The 21,193-nt window shown below is 36.7% G+C and overlaps 6 protein-coding genes across 7 annotated transcripts; 5 read left to right on the plus strand and 1 right to left on the minus strand.

Moving 5' to 3' along the window:
- Positions 1-247: 247 nt before the first annotated feature.
- On the plus strand, positions 248-3,077 carry LOC149742863 (equilibrative nucleobase transporter 1-like). Its single transcript, XM_089894060.1, has one exon. The coding sequence runs from the start codon at positions 282-284 to the stop codon at positions 1,788-1,790; it is 1,509 nt and encodes a 502-aa protein (XP_089750186.1). The 5' UTR covers positions 248-281; the 3' UTR covers positions 1,791-3,077.
- Positions 3,078-4,449: 1,372 nt separating this feature from the next.
- Positions 4,450-6,226, plus strand: LOC149742864 (equilibrative nucleobase transporter 1-like). The gene has a single exon (XM_089871512.1). The coding sequence runs from the start codon at positions 4,484-4,486 to the stop codon at positions 6,002-6,004; it is 1,521 nt and encodes a 506-aa protein (XP_089727638.1). The 5' UTR covers positions 4,450-4,483; the 3' UTR covers positions 6,005-6,226.
- Positions 6,227-6,415: 189 nt separating this feature from the next.
- Positions 6,416-8,095, plus strand: LOC149742865 (uncharacterized). Its single transcript, XM_089871589.1, has 5 exons — positions 6,416-6,592; positions 6,799-6,920; positions 7,012-7,208; positions 7,422-7,578; positions 7,760-8,095. Exons 1-5 carry the CDS (start codon positions 6,428-6,430, stop codon positions 7,965-7,967), a joined length of 849 nt encoding a protein of 282 aa, XP_089727715.1. The 5' UTR covers positions 6,416-6,427; the 3' UTR covers positions 7,968-8,095.
- Positions 8,096-10,319: 2,224 nt separating this feature from the next.
- Positions 10,320-13,065, plus strand: LOC149742866 (sigma non-opioid intracellular receptor 1-like). Its single transcript, XM_089871621.1, has 6 exons — positions 10,320-10,504; positions 11,109-11,210; positions 11,399-11,491; positions 11,663-11,755; positions 12,081-12,260; positions 12,408-13,065. The coding sequence occupies exons 1-6, from the start codon at positions 10,378-10,380 to the stop codon at positions 12,593-12,595; spliced, it is 783 nt and encodes a 260-aa protein (XP_089727747.1). The 5' UTR covers positions 10,320-10,377; the 3' UTR covers positions 12,596-13,065.
- Positions 12,377-14,412, minus strand: LOC149742867 (cilia- and flagella-associated protein 300-like). Of its 2 annotated transcripts, none has more exons than XM_089871645.1 (7): positions 14,278-14,412; positions 13,808-13,889; positions 13,650-13,722; positions 13,422-13,585; positions 13,057-13,229; positions 12,870-12,936; positions 12,377-12,808 (listed from the first exon to the last, which is right to left on the minus strand). In XM_089871645.1, coding segments are annotated over exons 1-7 (690 nt in total). In that variant the 5' UTR covers positions 14,280-14,412; the 3' UTR covers positions 12,377-12,679. The 2 variants fall into 2 exon arrangements, with proteins under 2 accessions (XP_089727771.1, XP_089727761.1); XM_089871635.1 differs by lacking the exon at positions 14,278-14,412 and adding an exon at positions 13,997-14,192.
- Positions 14,413-14,776: 364 nt separating this feature from the next.
- Positions 14,777-18,423, plus strand: LOC149742868 (oxysterol-binding protein-related protein 8-like). The gene has a single exon (XM_089871410.1). It carries the CDS (start codon positions 14,922-14,924, stop codon positions 17,472-17,474), a length of 2,553 nt encoding a protein of 850 aa, XP_089727536.1. The 5' UTR covers positions 14,777-14,921; the 3' UTR covers positions 17,475-18,423.
- The last annotated feature ends 2,770 nt before the right edge of the window (positions 18,424-21,193 follow it).

Below are 21,193 nucleotides of genomic sequence, written 5' to 3' on the forward strand. Positions count from 1 at the left end.
ATCCTTTATGTGGGTGATGTCTTTTGATATCATATAAGAAACCTGCTTAGGAAGTATAACGTTCCCTATCGTTCACAATAGTTTTGTCTTTAATCGATCAACATGATTTAAACATCGCGAAAACACCAACTTATGTCCAACCTTAAAAACAATGTTTGTTTGTTTATCACAGTGACTAAATAAACTAATTAGTGCGTTAATTATTACTTTGCTGTGTGTGATGCAATATCATATCGCATTGTTTCGGGTGCTGCTTCTGGAAACATATACAGCAGCAGTTAATGTATAACAGATTGGTCACAAAACCTGTAAGGCCAGTTAGAATGAGGGAAATAAAACATTTGGCGTCTTTAATTACTGCAGTACTTGAAACACTATGTTTCAGCGGAATGGTTTATGGCTGGGGATCAATGAGTTATATGTTGGAAAAAGAAGGATATTTTAATTCGACTTGTAACAATTCCGTCGATTCTCTTAACCCAGCAACTCCTAACGCAGATGCGGCACCTGCTTCGAATTTATTTCTTGAAGGACAAACCGAGGCCGAATGTGAAAAGCAAGAGAAAATGTTAACTTTAGTTTTCACGCTTTCCTCTGTCATTTCATCGGCTCTTATCATCATTACTGGGTATATTTTCGATAAATTTGGTACTTGGGTGGTTCGATTCTGTGGAATATCTCTATACATAGTAGGGTGGTTAATCATGGCCGTCACGACCAGAATGGAATCTTGGGCCGTATTTCTCGCCATGATACTTGTTGGGATTTCAGGCTTTCCTTTGGTTATTTCAAATGTTTCTATTTCTAATTTATTTCAAAATCACCGGGTGTTGGTTATATCCGTTATAAACGGTGCGTTTGACTCGTCAGCAGTGACTTTTGCCTTGATGAAAATCGCTTACGACAGTGGAATAGAGTTCAGTTACATCATGTACTTCATGACTGCCTGTGCCGTGTTAATGATTGCGCGTTTCTTGTTTCTTATGCCACGGATGCATATTCCCTCTGTTGTGCCGAATGACTTCCAGTACGGTCTACAATGTTGCAAAATGAGACAGGAATCAGCTAGGGGAGAAGAAATAAATGGTTATGAAAATCTTATAGAAGAAGAACCGGAGAACACTGCGAGCTTAAAGTCTTGCCTACTAAGTGTCAGTTTTATATTAAACTGTATACATGTAGGCTCACTGCAGCTACGCAACCAATTCTTCTACGGGACAATTAAGCCTTGGTTAGTACAAGTAGATCACGACAATCCAAATGAAACCAGCACCTATTTGAACGCATTTGGTATCATTCAGTTGTGCGGCCTTCTAGTATCTCCACTGGGAGGCATTCTTACCGACTTTTGTATCAAGAAATTCTCGGTTACTTCGAGTGTGACATTAGCCACTAGGAGAGCTGTTGCTATATATATCGGTTTAAGCAGTGTTTTCGCCACCCTGTTTTCCATAAACATTCTTGTACCACTATTGCCTTTACAATATTTGGCATTTTTCCTGCAAGTTACATTTCGCTCATTCTTGTATGGTGCCAACGCGACTTTTCTGCTTACAATGTTTCCAGGAGCATACTTCGGAAAACTATATGGGTTTACCGTTTTATTCGCTGCTTTTATAGCAATTTTACAATATCCACTTTTTGACGCCTTGACATACATATACGGTGGGGACTTCACTGTTATCAACATTTCGCTGCTGATAATATCGATTGCAACAATAATTCATCCCATAGTTTTGTACGTGAGACCAGTTACGGTCACAAGATCTGCAAATCATGATGAAGGTTAATATTCATCAACCCAAAGCGCTGTAGTGTTTCTAGTAATGTGGGCATTTAGTTGATTGAACGCTCTTCATATTGCTTTTGTTATTACGGCAAAAAGTATTTGTCTGATATTACTTGTATGATCAGTTCTTTCAACTGCTCGGTATGTGTTGATTATTGCCTCAGTAACTGTTTAATTAATAAACAGGAGAGCAAAGCTTTAATCGGAGAGCACATAACAAACTAATTGGCATAATATTAATTACCCCCTTTACTATAACGGTCGACTAAGTTTGAACAAAAATTAACCAAAAGTAACCATCCAAGTGGGTTTGAATTGTCATTGGAGTCTGTGGAGCAGTATATAGATATAGAATGCATTTATACATGCATTATCACTCAAGAAGACTTATGGAGTTTGAGGATATAGAGTGATTGGTAAAGTATATAGGTAAATATGCTTTGTACATATTCTGCATGTGTTGAATTGTAAAGTTACGCTAGTTAACTTTGTCGTGACTAAATAAATGGTAATAGTTTTATACAGGCGTCAAACGTGGTGCGGACTCCGTATCTTACTAAAACATGATCCTTCCCCTATACCAGCGGTTCCCAACCTGTGGGTCGCGACCCCAACTGGGGTCGCCTGACAATTTGCCTGGGGTCACCTGAGGCCTCCTGAGAAGTTTAGAATTTCATTAGTTTAGAAATTTAGAAAGTTAACTCCTAACAATGGGCAGCTCACCACAGAGCGCATCGCGATTTTACTAGAGTACTAGACAAACCAGAACACCCTAGGCCTCATTACAGGATTTTCGTTTAATAATGGCAAATATGCTCGGAAAGCAAGATTTTAACGGCAGTTTAGCGGCCATGAAAAATTACAGGATTTACTCGTTTGATTTCAGGTAATTCATTACGACACAAAGGCCTTTACCATGAAAATAAAAATTTAATTGCTGATTGGACTTGAGGTCGCGATTTTATTGAATTCCCGGCATCAACCATAGGTAGCCTACGATAGCTAGCCTAGCCTACATAACTTTCAAAAGCGACCCAACTGATTTTATCCTTGGGGTCACCGCAACTTGGCAAATGTTATAAAAGTGTCACGGCACCAAAAAGGTTGGGAACCGCTGCCCTATACAGTATAGCCGCTGTCTTGACAAATCGTATGCCTGGAAATCGTGGCCTAATCGTTTACGCGCATGATTTTAAACATGTTACCAGTTACCTACAGTATAAGTGCCTGAATTTCAAATATATATTCCATATGTACTATTTTTTCTATATTAATGAATGTAACTTTACTTTATCCTTGCGCGTGGCCGGAAAACGACAGTCTTTATAACACGGGTGTTAATACACCTCGTGCCAGCTTACCTGTTACCATGTATGTTATTTTGTAGGTGATTATTTTTTTGGATTTTTTTCATTTTTATGTATGGCCGATAATTTGGAAAACCCATTAGTGACCACCAGGTTGGAGCAGCTAGCTGCTGTCGTTAAGGGTCTTGCCCAAGTCAAATATTTTAAATTAAATGCAAAGTATTTGACAATAAAAACATCACAACAGGGGTCATTTTACCAACTTAAAACACACATGGTGTAACTTGTAACAGTATATGTTTTCTGAAAATATATATCCAATAAAATAGTACACACTAAAGAGGCGTATACGGTTAAAAACTGCATATATATACAAAAGAAAACAAAATATTAAAAACACAACTACCGAACAATTTTCAGGACATAAAAGCGGACACACACATAGGGCCGCTCATGGGTACAAAATTAGGAAGATAGCAGATCAAATCACGACCACACACTTGGACTCTGAGGTAAAGCCGAAGTAAAGACAGTTATAAAGGAATGTCGGCAATCTAACGTGGCGTAATTGCTGTGACGTCACATAACACATAAAAAACAATTTTGCACTGGAAACTAAATCACTTTCGAGTTGCCACAAAGCAAGATCAGTTACATATGGTAAGAACGGACGAAGTTTATAATAATTGTAAACTAGGATTAATAAGGGAATGTATTATCAGAAATACACGTAAATAATATTCTACGCTTTGAAAAATCAAGTTTAAACTTATTTTTTTTTGCCCAACCGCTACAGATTTTAACATGTTACCTATACATTATATTTTTGTATGAAGAATTGGTATTGTTCGATCAATAACGGGTATATGGTTCGAACTTCAGGTTTTTGCCCAAGTTCCGTCCCCCCCACCCTACAATGTACTAGAGTGTGAAAATACGTAATATTTTTTTAATTTCATATATTATCTCGTCCCATTTGGTAGTAAAATAGAACATTCAAAGAGTTTTAAAACCATAATTTCATGACTCCGATGGACCGTTGTTAATTGTTTTAGAAACGATCAGAATATTACGTGCTAAAGGTGTTCCGTCTTCTCCCACCCTATATATATATCTCATTTATGTGGGTGTCTTTTGATATCATGGGAAAAACACTTATAAAATGACGTTTCCTATCGTTCACAATAGTTTGTCTTTATTTAATCAACACAATTTAAACGTTGCGAAGGCACCAACTTATGTCTAAGCCTAAAAACAATGTTTGTTTGTTTATCACAGTGACTAAATAAACTAATTAGTGCGTTAATTATTACTTTGCTGTGTGTGATGCAATATCATATCGCATTGTTTCGGGTGCTGCTTCTGGAAACATATACAGCAGCAGTTAATGTATAACAGATTGGTCACAAAACCTGTAAGGCCAGTTAGAATGAGGGAAATAAAACATTTGGCGTCTTTAATTACTGCAGTACTTGAAACACTATGTTTCAGCGGAATGGTTTATGGCTGGGGATCAATGAGTTATATGTTGGAAAAAGAAGGATATTTTAATTCGACTTGTAACAATTCCGTCGGTTCTCTTAACCCAGCAACTCCTAACGCAGATGCGGTGGAGTATGCGGCACCTGCTTCGAATTTATTTCTTGAAGGACAAACCGAGGCCGAATGTGAAAAGCAAGAGAAAATGTTAACTTTAGTTTTCACGCTTTCCTCTGTCATTTCATCGGCTCTTATCATCATTACTGGGTATATTTTCGATAAATTTGGTACTTGGGTGGTTCGATTCTGTGGAATATCTCTATACATAGTAGGGTGGTTAATCATGGCCGTCACGACCAGAATAGAATCTTGGGCCGTATTTCTCGCCATGATACTCGTCGGGATTTCAGGCTTTCCTTTGGTTATTTCAAATGTTTCTATTTCTAATTTATTCCAAAATCACCGGGTGTTGGTTATATCCGTTATAAACGGTGCGTTTGACTCGTCAGCAGTGACTTTTGCCTTGATGAAAATCGCTTACGACAGTGGAATAGAGTTCAGTTACATCATGTACTTCATGACTGCCTGTGCCGTGTTAATGATTGCGCGTTTCTTGTTTCTTATGCCACGGATGCATATTCCCTCTATTGTGAGAGATGATTTCGAATACGGTCTACAATGTTGCAAAATGAGACAGCAATCACCTGGAGAAGAAGAAATGAATGAATATGGAAGTCTTATAGAAAGAGAACCGGAGAACACTGCGAGCTTAAAGTCTTGCCTACTAAGTGTCAGTTTTATATTAAACTGTATTCATTTAGGCTCACTTCAATTACGCACCCAATTCTTCTACGGAACAACCAAGCCTTGGTTAGTACAAGTAGATCACGACAATCCAAATGAAACCAGCACCTATTTAAACGCATTTGGTATCATTCAGTTGTGCGGCCTTCTGGTATCTTCACTAGGAGGGATTCTTACCGACTTTTGTATCAAGAAATTCTCGGTTACTTCGAGTGTGACATTAGCCACTAGGAGAGCTGTTGCTATATATATCGGTTTAAGCAGTGTTTTCGCTATCCTGTTTTCCATAATCGTTCTTGTACCAGTGTTGCCTTTACAATATTTAGCATTTTTCCTGCAAGTTACATTTCGCTCATTTCTGTATGGTGCCAACGCGACTTTTCTGATTACAATGTTTCCAGAAGCATACTTCGGAAAACTATATGGGTTTACCGTTTTCTTCGCTGCTATTATAGCGCTTTTACAATATCCACTCTTTGACGCCGTGACTTACATATACGGTGGGGACTTCACTGTTATCAACATTTCGCTGCTGATAATATCGATTGCAACAATAATTCATCCCATAGTTTTGTACGTGAGACCAGTTACGGTCACAAGATCTGCAAATCATAATGAAGGTTAGAATTCACCAACCCAAAGCGCTGTAGTGTTTCAATTATAGTGGGCATTTATCGAACGCTTTCAATATTGTTTTTGTTATTACGGCCGAAAATATTTTCTGACAGTATTTCCTTTCAACTGTCCGGTATGTGTTGATTATTTTTCTCGTATTGCCGATGTGTTGTATATTTAAGCGCTTGAATAAATATTGGTGACACATTCTCGTCGTGAGTTAAGGATTAATTTGCTCCAGTCAGAAGTATGTTTCCTAATACCAACAGCTTGAAAATATCGAAACTGTTTCAAGTGACATAAAACAACAAACTCAAGATGTGATTCACATCGGTAGATCATATAAATACAGCGATTGTTAAGATATGCGTATACTCACTTCGTATTAAAGTCAACCTAGTAATATTAGAATCGTACAACCATAAGAAGCAGTATGGCAATCATTTCTTCAGTTTTTATAATGGTCGTCGCAGCTCTGCACATAAATATTGTGTGTTGCAATCCAACCTCGCGGTTTGAATGCTGGTTCTGCAAAAACGAACAGTCGGATAAAGATTGTACAGAATATGGGATGCCGACTACTTGCAGCTGGAAACAGGTTGGTAAAATGATTAATGAATGTAGAATTCTTAATATCTGTTGCTGCTTAATCAGTGACTGTCATTGAGAAAGTACAAAGTTTTAAAGATCTTGGCGGTTGCAGTATCATAACTATAGACAACAGCACAAGAATGCCCATTTACGAATTTATGCTGAAATGTATTGTAAAAAGTTTGTTCGGTTCCTGATTTGTATTTGTCACAGGTTTGTTACACCGAGTCGCGAGTAGAGAACGGAATGTACCTGATCACGAGAGGTTGTAAGGAAGTAGACGCTTGTGAAGCTTTACACATGCAGAACCGAACGCAATGTCACCCAGAAGTCAAGTAAATTGTTATGTTATCCTACATTTAATTGTTCTTCGCAATACAACACGTATATATACACTATATTTTTATGTCATCATTAATTTTACAGCCCCAGCGTGTGTCGTACATGTTGCGAGAAAGATGGATGCAATTACCATTTGGACGCTGGAGAAGGAGTTCTGAATACGAGTAACGTGTCACCAACCCAAGCGGCCGGCGTGGGCAATGACCAATTCTTTGGTGGACGAATTCTACCCGGTGGAGTTCCGCCCCCAGTGCCTACAGAAATAGCTCCACCAAATTGCAGTAAGTAGCCTAAAACAATTATAAATTGACAGCGACTGGGCATAATCTAGGACACTTTTACAATGTAAAGTAGGTAAATAGATTATTTCGCTTAGAGTAAAAAATGCGTAGTAAAATGAGTTCACGTGTAAATATATATCGGTAATACGAAAAACCTTAATGGCAACTGCTGTTACAATACGTGTGAATTAAAAAAAATCAATGTTATTGCAGGCCAATATGTCAAACCAGGACCCACTCCCCTTAACCTGCTCCCCGAAGAGCAATGTCGAATCAATGTCTCGCCAGTGTGTGTCAGCAGTGGCAGTCTTGTGTTCGTGTTGCCAAAACTACCGACACCACTTCGAGAGGAAGGACTAAAGTATAGCAGGTTCGTACTTACATATTTAACTATTATAACTATTTCATTTGCCAACAGGCCCTTTTGAGAGTGTTACGCTTGCTTCCGGGTAAAGTGGGCATTTTACCAACAAATTATATTGCATTAACAAGTTTGCCAAACATTGGTATTTTTCGTGTTTCGTGATTTTTTGATACCGCTGTTTTGGTAGAGCACGACAAGCGGAACGGGGACTGTGCCCAAGAAACCCTCAACTCGAAACAAAGGCGGTTTACGAAGAAGATGATAGCTTTGTTCTTCTGACCATCGTCAATTATCGTTATTCCAACGCATTACCAGTTGCTCAGCAGTTTGATCATCTTGTCGGAGGAGAAAATGTCCGGGAGTTCGTGAAAAAAGCGCGATCGGGTGAACCGTAATGAAAACGACACTGCGTATTCCCAACAAGTGTTTACGTTAAAAAGATTACCTGTTAATGTTATATATCCAGCGACTTGTTTTTTATTAATCGGAGTTTTTACTAAAAAGATATATTTTTGAAGAGGTATATGTGCTAGAAAAAAGATCGTGTACTGCAATTAATTGAGACTTTTACTAGTTTTAAGTCAGGGAAAGATAATCTTGTAAACCAAATCAACTTATTATTTATTATTCAATATAGGGCAATTATATAGGCTATAACTACGTTAACTCTCGGAGTTTTCGTGTGATATTGTGTTGTTTTATCTGCGGTTAGTTTTCATACTGTAGGCCGTTTTGGGTGTGGTGCCATTGTATTATAACAGTATAGATCTAGTTAAAGTAGGACGCTTTCCCGATTCCTTGAGGCAATTACTACATGCGCGTCTCACGGGTTCGCCTATTGTCCGCGCACGTTTAATTTTGCACTTACTGTTTAGGCGCTGATGTGGTCGTGAGGGTGTAAGCCAGTTGGGGCGTTTCGAAATGGTTGTGTTATAAAAATCTACATGGCAAAAATAGCGTCTGTTATAATGTTATTTTACCCCATTTAAAGTGTTTTTTTTTTACCGCCAGTTCGATTTGTTGTATAAGGCCGAGGAGCATAGCGTCAGTTTCTGCCGAAGTCACTACCCGATGTTTAAGTTGTTAGTAAGACTAGCTGGGATATTTCTTTCCGGCGATTCCCATTAACGGCAAAATCACAACCGCAAGTCTAACCGGAATGTTTTGGTGTCTGAGTGCCTTGAAAAGAATACTTGCCATTAATTTAAGAATAGATACGATAAGTACGTCATTTCCACCAGGGCACGCCGAGTTGGTTTATTACTTTTGTGGGGAATTAAAAGATTTTAACAAAAAAACACATTTTTGCACATATTTTGTAATTGTAGTATGAAAACAAGCGGTTGAAACGTAAACTTGCGTTTCGACGTTTGTGTTTTAGATTAAAACTTCAACTTTACATCACTTGTATTGACATCGAACAACGTCATAAGCATATAAACGCAAGGTAAACGCATTAAACTACGGGTCCCTTTAAATAGTGCATGTCCGCTAAGTCCGCTAAGTCCGCTAAGTCCACTAAGTCCGCTAAGTCCGCTAAGTCCACTAAGTCCCCTAAGTCCACTAAGTCCGCTAAGTCCGCTAAGTCCGCTAAGTCCGCTAAGTCCGCTAAGTCCGCTAAGTCCACTAAGTCCACGTCTGCAATATTGACTATGTCCGCTATTTCTACGTCTGTAATATTCACGTCTAAGATGTCCAGTAGTAAGCTCGCTTGGCCGTGATATATGAATTATGTGTTATCCAAGTCAAAATGATTTTATTTTGTCTCCTTGGTCACACTAACAAAATTCAGAAAAGTTTACAAAGGCAAAACAATGAGAATTAACGGTAAAACGACAGTCGTTAAAACACGCTCACGGTTAAAACGGAAGTACAAAAGGGCACATTTAAGTAACATTTAGAAAAACGGTAAGGATAATGTCAGTCTGCAGTTTATATTATGTCTATAATCAATTTAGCCCCATTTGATGTGCTTTATACGATTTCTATGAGCGACATGAAATAACTCATGTTTATATACGGACCGAGGTTTACATCACAGAAATAAAAAAGTGGACTTAGCGGACTTAGCGGACTTAGTGGACTTAGTAGACTTAGCGGACTTAGCGGACTTAGCGGACTTAGCGGACTTAGCGGACTTAGCGGACTTAGCGGACTTAGCGGACTTAGCGGACTTAGCGGACTTAGCGGACTTAGCGGACTTAGTGGACTTAGTGGACTTAGTGGACTTAGTGGACTTAGTGGACTTAGTGGACTTAGTGGACTTAGCGGACTTAGCGGACTTAGCGGACTTAGCGGACTTAGCGGACATGCACTAATTAAAGGGACCGTTAAACTACCATTATCACTTGCAAGCGTTTTTCGGTGTTTGGGTACAATTGCTTTCGTGTGGATATAGAATCGATGTAAGATGTAACGCTTAGGTTGAACAACAGCTGTCACAGGACATGAGCCGCAATTCCGTTTAATGTTTGCGTCACTCTAATTTAGTTCAAAGTATATTGTAGTCAGTTGCAACCACAACAGTCGGTGCGTAACGACAGTATACTAACAGATTGGTGAGGTGATGAGGTCATTACGATTTTGTTTACTGTTTGTAGTGTAGGGCAGGGGGCAGCAGACAATGCCTTTGTTTACAGGCAAGACCCTTTGCAACTCCAAACAACAAGTTTTGTTTGAGATTTGTATTATTACTATACTGTATACTATATTATAGGATCAGAGAATTTGATACATAATATTTTTGGTAGCCTTTGTTTCATGATTGTTTTATGTTATAGAGGCAGTATACAGTTATAGGAAACTATGGGTAAACTTAGCATATTATTTATTCTTGTTATTAGTTACCTATTACTTCACTGGTACAAAGTGATTAAGCCCAGCTATGTGTTCAAAGTAAACACTGTCAAAGAAATTGCACAAAAAGAATCAGGTAACACTGTGACTACAAATCCCATATATGTCGGCATGTCGCTGGCTTATACAGTCAGTCTATATTTTTTATGACTTGCTGTTTGTGTATTATTAAAGCGCTTTAGTTATAATGTCCGCGGCGTGGTTGGTTAGCATGCCTGCCTCTAACCCAGTGGTAGTGGGTTTAAGGCTCGTCGCTTCTACCGTTATGGGTTATGTGTCCTTGAGCAAGACATTTAACAGCAATTGCTCAAACCCAGTTGTCACTAGTGGCTTGTCCAAATGTTAGCCATACAATTTTGGAAAAGAAAAATCAATTACCTACAAAGTTACTTAAGTTGTAACTGGTAAGCTGGCCTGAACTGCATGAAACAACATACCTGTGTTATAACGACCACCATTTTCCGACCAAGTGAGGATAAAGCAAGTTTCGTTTATTCATTTATAATTGATCTATGCACCCACAAAAGTTTATAAACCAAAAAACCTTGGAAACAAATGTTGTGCAGAATATCCGCATACAACTGTACAAAGACCTATAATTTTTATTTTGTTTAGGGGTAACAGAGGATAGTAGGTTGTTAAATAAATTTTTAACCATTTTTATACTTTTTTCCACCTAGGATACTCATATTCGCACCATGGTATTCGTCAAGCATTTAGAAAACGGTATCCGGACTATGTACTACAAGAACAAGATTTTCCATTTTTACCTTCACACACAGGTTTAAAATATTTTTATGTTTATACATATTATATCTTTTTGTACTGTTATATGGGCTTTGTATGCATTCAGCATAGTATGATTTACTCATTGAAAAAATGTAGTTCTGCTAACTGACTAGGTTTATGTAAACAGAGCAAGACAATAAACAGTATTTTAATTGCTTTAATAAACCTGTATATTCTACAGGGGGCCTAGATGGATCTGTGAGTGTTCTGTATGCGTCCCTGCATGAGTTTTTGGTACTTTACCATGCTGAAATTGAAACTACAGGGTCAACAGGTTCGCTAACTAGTGGCTGACCTTTACCTCCATCTTGGTTGTTGCCTTGGTGTAAAAATTCTGTAGCATAAGTAAGCAATAATATAAGAAAAAGAATAGTGTACTTCATAAATATTTTTTGTCGTGGATCATTACAGAATATGGGTAGATATTTTAAACTATTATGTTTAGGTCGACATTACATGAACATATCTGTTAGTGTTCTAAAAGGTACAATCTCTATATCTCAAAGTAGCTTTACCCCTCAAGTTTCGTATTCAAAAGGTTAGTATATATATTATCCTTTAAAAACTAGGCTGCTATAGCCAATGCTAATTAGCTGCATAGATTTAAACAATGTTTTGGTATATTTTTCCCAACCAAAACTTTGGATAGTAAAATAGAAGCGCAATTTTTTATGACCCAATTTTTTAAACTAATGAATGAATGAATGTAACTTACTTTATCCTTTCAAGGCAAATTTTTTTTTCTATATGGTTTACAATTTAGACAACCCATTTTGCATTAGTAACCAGTAACCGCTGTGTTGAAGGGGCAAGTGCGATAACCACTGTGTCAGACATGCATTTAGATTTAATTTTATTATCAGGTGACAACCATGTGCTAAGGATGGGTACAACATCCACAGTCAAATTAGCTGGTGGGACTACTTTGTTAGTGTATGGTCGAGGTATTATGCCACTGACAGCTGGTTACTGGGTGTCAGATAGTATATTTAGTCACAGTGATCCTATACTAGCTGTAACAACTATATGGTTATACCTCAAAGGTAAGTGCTGACAAGGAAAATATGTCAACTTGGTGCTGCTTAATAACCTACTTGTTTAAGATTACTGCACGCAGATTTGTTATAAAACATAAATAAAGCACTAGGTCTTGAATGCCTAAAATATATTTATTTATTTATTTTATACAGCTGTTCTACTGAGCAATATATGGGTGAAAAATGCACTTGTTTATTTGTGGACCATATCTTCCCAAGGCATAGTGAAACTCTGGCAAGATGTCTTGTACCATTTAAATCATCTGCCACAGTTATTTAACAATTTGAAAGAGTACTTGTTTGGGCTGATAAACCGTGTGTCTGATTGGCTAACAGATTAACAATATAACTTAAAGCAGCGTTGTATCTGTATGCAATTTTTGTAGCAAGCACCGCGATTATTATTTTTATCTACAAATCAAAATCTACCACAAGCTTTTTCCCCATGCATGGTATAACAATACAGCTTGTCTCTTTAAAGGATCAATGGTTAGGTAGGCAAATGTTTGGTCATGCTCTTCTTCAGCTGGGTACGTCATACACCCTTTAGAATCCTGTGAACATTTTAAAATTGTTTTATAATATTTTATGTATCTTTATTAGATAGATTTATACCATTGTCTTGACTTTGTATGCCTTTGTTAACACAATCATCTCTTTTGTTTCACCATCACGCTGTACCCTAAATATATTATTTATAAGTTTTATAGCGAGCTTGCTGATGATATCTATATTGTGTCCCACTGATTCTTTATTTTAAATCGTCTTTTAAGTTGAATTAATGCATGAAATATAAACTTACGCTATCAGATCTTTGTAGAGAGATTTTGTGACATCTAGATATGGCTGAATATTGTCTTCAAACTGACAGATTGGCCCACCAATGACAAAGTGGAAAAACAGTTTAAAAATAAACTCCTTTCGCTCTTCATCACTATAGCATTCAAAGTTATCAGAGTCTTCCAATAACAGCATCTAAATTTGAAAGTAATTATATATCATTGTTTTTAGGGATTATGCAGAAATAGGTAATCACTAAATCGGATGCTAGAAAATTAAACTTTGAAATTGTTCTGTATCAATTAATTGGTGTCGAAACAATTTACCCTCCAAGACCCTTGTATTTTCAGTTTTAAAAAGTGATGATACGTTACCAAACTTTTATACCTTCCGTAATTCATCAGAAATTGTAACTCCTTCATAAAATTCATCAAAGCATTTGCAAATGCTCCCATTTTCCCGAACAATTCCTTCATTTTTCAGTTTGTCGAAGAAGTTTAATGAAGTCACTGTGCTATTCAACTCCTCAATTGCCACGTTATCTGCAGGAGCTGTAACATAATATCAATGTGTGACAACCAAATGTGATTATTCTTTAAAATAATGTTTGCATACCAACGTAGCCCCATGCTCCAGAAGGGGACATGGCTTGAATATTAGCAAGCACAACTTCATCATGAAAAAAATCCTGAGATGGAATAAAAATATCAACTCATTAAATTATTTTTGCATTTTTACTTGATGTAACTATTTTAAGTAAAGGCAAATCTTACATGTACAAACTTTTCTTTTCTGTAATGTTGAAATGATTTATCAAAGCTGAAGCACCAAGCTCTGAGACGGTCTTTCAAATACCTAATGGAATGTTTAAAATAAGAGGTTAAAACAAGATGAGATAAGTTAATACTTTGAGTGTTAACACATTAATGTTTCTACATTTTTGAATGAAAAACTTTAATCACCATTTTTCAAAGTATTGTTTAAAATCTTTTGAGCAAAGGGTTGGCAACGTTTTAGGTAAATATGTAAACTTGTAGCTTTCTTCTTCCATACTAAACAAGGGATTTCGGTTTCTTTTTCTATTTTGTTTAAAATAAATATATCAACAACTCCCTTAAAAAAATAAGTTTCAACCAAACAACGGCGTTCCCGTATTTCCAGCGGTTTGTTAATACAAAGGGGAGTTTTAAAAGGAAGTTATTTTTAATTAACTCGTTTTTCTCTTTTAATAAACAACACCCACATTGTCCCAAGTCTATCTTGTTAAGAATTGCAAAATAAACAATGCTTCCAATCCATCGTCGATTCATATTCCCAAACATAAAGGAAATTGTGTCAATTATCCAAATACGGAGTTGAACCGCGACGACATGATCCCATTGGACAACTTGACAGATCGATTGCGTCAATAACGATTACATGCAGGGTTTAGAAAAGGAGGTATCCAATGCGTAAATAGGTAAGAGCGTACAGTGTCACCAAGAACCATTTTATCTGGATTGACATAGATAAGAATTTGGGGGCGTTTAAATCCGATGGTGTAGTTTCTGAAATTCGACAGCTGTAATTGTGGATGGAAAAAGTAAACTTAATTAGTATTATTAGTAGAAAAAAAATAGTGAAATAGATAATTTTTTCAATTATGTAACAAATTATAAATTTAGACATTATGCAAAACAACCTATGAAATTGTATGTATGTAACTAAACTATGTATAATGTATAATTTTTTAATATGTTCTGATAAATTAGGTATTTGGTTGTTGCATTAAAGAAACTATGTACTTGCAGATGCAATATTATTTAACTGAATCAAATTATATTTCTAGAATCTTAAAACTATGATTATGTAAAATCAAATCTAATATAGAACTGGTCAGGTTTAAAAATGGATCAAAATATGGAAGATATCAGTTTAAGTGTGCCAGTGACACCTTCTGTACAAACAGCTGTGTCCATTACAACAACAAATGTATCAACACCCAAGACAAAGTCACCCCGAGAGAGTTTTCACACTTCTGAATCGCCAGTTCTCTCTTCTAAGCTTGCTAAGAAGCATTCACTAAAGTTGCAAAAGCAAACATATAAGGTTGAGAAAAAGAAAGCTGAAAACGAGTTCCAAATGACAGTGAATGACTCCTCCGTGATTTTGCTTTCGGATTGGTTGAAAGTAAGAAGTACGCTAAAGAACTGGTCACGCATGTGGTGTGTTTTAAAACCGGGGGTATTAGTTCTTTATAAAAACTCAAAAGAGAAGACCTGGGTTGGCACTGTTGTGTTAACATCTTCAGAAATAATTGAAAGACCTTCAAAAAAAGATGGATTCTGCTTTAAAATCTACAATGCACTGAACCAGACAATCTGGACGATCAAAGGTCCTAAGGGTGAAAGCCTTGGTGTTTTGTCTAGTTCATTGCCAACTAGTTATCTAATTCTGCGTGCTCAAGGTGAATCTGATGGTCGGTGCTGGTTGGATGCCTTGGAACTGTCTCGAAAATGTACAAACTTGCTAAAAAAGTCAACAGAAGCTTCTAGTAAAGTGGGGAAAAGCAAACTGGAAGACAACTCCGAAGTTTTTTTGCCAGGTCGTTCAGTTTCTCTCAGTTTGGGTGAACAAACAGAGCCAAATAAAGTACTTGATGATTCTTACATTGATCTGATGGATTTGCAGCAAAAACTTTCTCTTCTAGGCCATAATCAGCAATCAATTATGCAGGAAAACAACATTGACTGTGCATCCTCGCAACAAAACAACAATTCACAAAGTTTAATGCCTCCAACTTCACTGGCTATACTCAGTAACAACCAGGACAGTGGGGATGAGTCATCCGCTCCAGACAGTGTTGACTCATATCAAGACATTGATGCTGAAATTAAAAACGCAGATGATCAAGAAACCAAGTATGTGGCAGATAAGGGCGAGGAGTTCGGAGACTCCGGTGAAAACTCCCAGACTGAAGTTCTGGCTGGAGAGAGCAAGAGTCTGGTTTGGGCTCTGCTGAAGCAGCTGAGACCTGGTATGGATTTGTCAAAAGTTGTTCTTCCTACCTTTATATTGGAGCCTCGCTCATTTCTTGACAAGTTGTCCGATTATTACTACCATGCTAATCTGCTGTCTAATTCGGCAATTGAGGAGAATCCATATAACCGTATAAAAGGAATAACCAAATGGTATTTGTCTGGATTCTATAAAAAACCAAAAGGTCTAAAGAAACCATATAACCCAATATTGGGAGAGACCTTCAGATGCATGTGGGATCATCCAGAAACAAATAGTTCTACTTTTTATTTGGCAGAGCAAGTTTCTCATCATCCACCAGTTTCTGCCTTTGTGGTTATTAACCGAAAGGATGGTTTTACTGTAGACGGCAGCATTTTGGCAAAATCTAAGTTTTATGGAAACTCTATTTCAGCTGTATTAGAAGGAACTGCGAAGGTTTCATTGTTGAAGCATGGCGAAGAATACACTTTCACAATGCCTTACGCACATTGTAAAGGAATCATTTATGGCAAGATGACAATGGAGTTCGGTGGAAAAGTCTGCATACAGTGTGAGAAAACCGGGTACAGCGCTGAGTTAGAATTCAAGCTTAAACCACTGTTTGGGGGAGGAAAGCTGAATGAAGTTTCTGGCCGAATTTCTCTCGGTAAAAGAGTGCTGGCAACTCTAAGTGGATACTGGGATGAGGAGGTTTTCCTTACAGATTTAAGTGGTGGTACTGTTTCAAGGTTTTGGTCCCCAACAGAAGAAGTACGGAAATCTCGCCTGAAGCGGTATGTTGTCCCTCTTGAACAGCAGGTTGATTTTGAGTCAGAGGGATTGTGGAAGAAAGTGTCATCTGCAATTGAGAAACAAGACCAGGTACTTGCAACTGAAGAAAAGTATGTACTTGAAGATGCACAGCGTAAAGAAGCCAAGAAGAGAAAAGAGGAGGGGGTGGAGTGGTTAACCAAGCACTTTCAATATGATGACAAGGGGGAGCAATGGGTTTATAATCACATAGATGCCCGACCGTGGGATGAGTTGAATGACATTGTGCAGTATGAAAAGGATGGTAAAATTACCACTCGGACAAAACATTGTACCTCTCCAGTAAAAACAGGTTTGCTACAGAATGTGTCAAGGGAAAATGCAACAGCGTCCAGCTCGTTTAGGTCAACTTTGAGTGAAGCTTCGGAACCAGGAGGTCGTTTAAACAGAAAAATCAAGCCAACAATGCACATCAGCAGCCGAGAAATGACAACAGCTATCTCAGAGTTGTTAATACCAATTGCACAAAATCAGAAAGAAATTCTTGCATGTTTGGAAAAGTTGAAACAGCAAATGCAACTTGTAGCAGTGAACAGCAGAGATAACCATTCTCTTCCTTGGAATACAATATTGATTTGTTTTTTCATGAGTCTCGTTTTGTATTTCCTAATGGGATACCCAATTAATTAGTTCAACTACCATGAAATCAGATTGCATACCTGATTAAAACTGTCAATCAACTGACTGTAAACAATATGTTGCTGCCACATTTTGTGCAAACCTATCAATTAACAGTGTGTCTGTGTAATATATATTTATAGAATCAAGTGCAGACTTAAACTGCTGCATGTGTGGGTTAGTGCAATTTATTATATAAGCTGCTGTATTTAAAAGCCAGATTACACAATTTTTATGTTTTTACTTTATACTGTTGTCTGTTATGAACAAATTGGCCTCCCTGAATAATCCCATACTCGTTAACAAATGTTCATATTTAAAATGTTATTTTAATATACTGTTTGTGTCACTAGTATATGAAGTGTTGCCAATGATATGCTTGGTAATAATTTTAACAATATACCGTTTTAGTTTATTGCTTTGTAAGAGGCAGTCATAGACTATCCTGTTGCTTTATTGATTAAATGTGTGTGTAATTCCTGCCATGTCACAGATCTACATTTTAAATGTGAAATTTGGTTTAAATTATTTGTGCAATATCTTATACTTGTGTTTTGCATAGTATTCGCCATAAAGCTGGTCAAGACTCTAAAGTTCGATCTTGCGTTTTATTTTATGATAGGACAGGTTTTTACAAAGTTATATATTAAAACTGTTGAATTTGATTTAACATTGTACCGATATATTAGTTTTGAAACGCCTATGTACTATTTTATTATCCAAAATTCTTCAAACAATTTTTTATTGTAAAATAACTGTGAAATATGTATTTAAATGTACTTTGTTTATATTGTTTCTAATGTGTGTATACAGTACTACGTATAAAGTGTTGGTAGAATGGTAGATAAGCTTTTTTTGTGTTTTTTATGTTCAACGGTGTGACATGACTGTAGATAACAGATTTACGTTGTCGGTTGTGGTTGTTTTCTGGATTGTAGTAAATAAACACTATTTACAAGTAGCGTTTTTATTTGACTGTATTTAATTAGTCATTAGTGGCAATGTAATGCTTTTGTGGCAATATAAATAATTGAATTTAACTTATCTTTTCTTGCGTGACCGGACAACCACAGTTGTTATAACGCGGGTGTTAGCTTACGCCTTACGAGTTACCAATACCATCTGTGTTCTTTTGTGGGGGATTAATATGACTGATAATTTGTACAACTGAATACTATAGCGACCACAGGGTTGGAGCAGTTCTTGTTAAATGTCTTGCCCAAGGACACGTACGCGTAATATGATAGCAGCGACGAGCCTAGCGACCACAGGGTTGGAGCAGTTCTTGTTAAATGTCTTGCCCAAGGACACGTACGCGTAAAATGATAGCAGCGACGAGCCTGGAACCTATAACCCTGCGTTAGAGGCAGGCGCTAACACGGCGCCGGACAAATATATATGACTGTACTGTGAGAAAATGATGCTTAGGATTCTTAGAAGTTTACTTAAAAAAGTTTTATGTGTGTGTATAATTACCAATTAACTTATGTTTTCTTTTGGAACTGTACAATAATTACATTCCCATTGCTGTAGTTAATGTTAAAATGCCATTACTTGGGTGACTGCTCACCTTTTTCTGTGCAACAGGATTTAATTAACAATTAGGCAGTCATTAATATTTAACGATGCGTGGTTAAATTTCGTGCGAATCGGTATCTATCTCTGTAACTACGTATGTGATTAAGTTTGGAGCCCATTATTTGTGAAGTGAAGGAAGCGTTAAATTATTCATTGAACCCTCGGCCACCATCATTACCTCTTCTTTCTTTATGATACGTAATAAAAGTGACGGTGATGGCGTATATTCGGAAATGCAAATTTCTTCCCGTGGCTTTGCACGTAAATTATTTGTAGGCACTTGCATATCATGAACAACCATAGATCGTGGGGTGGCATAATTGTAAGTGGTCATTGAAAAAGGGATACCAACGAATAATATGAATATCTACAAATATGCTTAAAGTTTGAAACGAAGTAGTTTTTGCTTGAGATCGAACTGCTAACAATCACAAAAACAAGAGATCACAGATCTAATGAATGAGCACGTTTTAAACTAATTAGCATAGGATAGTAGAGACGGGGAAGATGGGACACCTTGAACACATAATATCTAAATAGCCTGATCGTGTTTTAAACAATTAACAACGTTCTGTGGAAGTCGTGAAGATACGGTTTTATAATTCATTAAATGTTCTTTGTTTACTACCAAATGAAAAGAGAAAACAAAATGAAAAGGTGTCAAGAAAAAAATAAAAAAAAATAATAATTAATCCTTTTACTACAACGGTCGACTGGGCTCGATCAAAAACAAATCTGAAAAAGACCAACAAAACGGGTTCTAGTCGCCATTGGTGACTGTAGAGCAGTAGGCAGAATGTATTTATACATGTATTATAACTAATGAAACTTATGACGTATAAAGATTGAGTGATTGGTAAAGACTATGTATAAATACGCTTTGTAAAACTCCTGTACCATGTGTTTATTGTAAACTTACACTAGTTTACGTTGTCGTCGCCTAAAAACGTTTGTTTTCATGAATTTTGACAAACCGTAATCACGTAGTAATTAGGTAATGTTAGAAGTTAATATTAATCATATGATGTTGAATTAAAAATAATGTTTCATTTACGATTAATGATAATACGGTATAAGAGTAGTGCTTTTAATGCGTCCCCACTTAAATGCTAATAGTTTGATTCAGTCGTGAATCGTTGTGTGGATACAACACGTGCCGTCGTTCCCCGCCAAACTCCCAGACAGTGTTTCCGCTATGTAAAGTGCAGGAGGGAAGTAATGGTTAATTAATCGCTCATCGTGCGGTTTTAAATCTTAAAATTCAGTCTAAAAATTATAAATATATATTATGATTTGATTTCAATCAAGAGAATAAAGAAAAATGCTATAATTAAGAATTGAGATAAGTGCTGAAAAAGTCACGAAAACAACAACAACAAGAACAACTGTTCGACGAAAAAGAATCTATATGACCACTAACGTGCTCAATATAAAAGAATGGAACGCGCAGCTTCAATGTTGGTAAAGGAGAGAGGTGATATATACTCTCTCTCTCTCTTTCGCAGGTCGTTCCCGTTTACTATTGTAGCCAATGGAATAGAGGGCGTTTTATGTAGATTTTCTTCGTTTTTTGACCTAATTTAAAGTTATATGGTAAAACAACTATTTTATAATATATATAAAAACCGTTTGTTTGAAGATTTTTAATTAAAATTATTAAATAATTAAATTTCCTAAAAAGTTTTCTTCCAATTAGAACCTTAATATGTTTAATTAAATGTTCTTAACACAATTTTTACATTGTATCGTATGTAGGGTGTAACGGTCACGCCTTTATCCAAAACATTATTTCTTTCTTTTTTATCCATAAGCGTGTTTTAACAACTGTTGTTTTACCGTTATAGTCTTAGCTTTTTGTCAACTCTCTTGTGTCTCGCTTTTTGTCAACTCTCTTGTTCTTCGTTATCGTGACCGAAGAGGCGAAATAAATTTCTTTCATTCATTCATTCATTCAAGTGGTAAACTGTAAGCGTTAACCTACCAAATATCTAAACCGGCCTAATAAACGTGAACAGTTGGTTTTTAAAATAAACAGCTAAAACTACTATGCGCCTATCTTTTACAATGGAGACCAAGCGAAATGGGGACGGAGTTGGCGGTCACGTGAATAGAAAAAAGAATGTATCACGGTTTTGGGCAGTTGCGCGTTCTAC

This window comes from Ciona robusta, chromosome 1 (assembly GCF_009617815.1).
Source record: "Ciona robusta chromosome 1, ASM961781v2".
Taxonomy (NCBI): domain Eukaryota; kingdom Metazoa; phylum Chordata; class Ascidiacea; order Phlebobranchia; family Cionidae; genus Ciona; species Ciona robusta.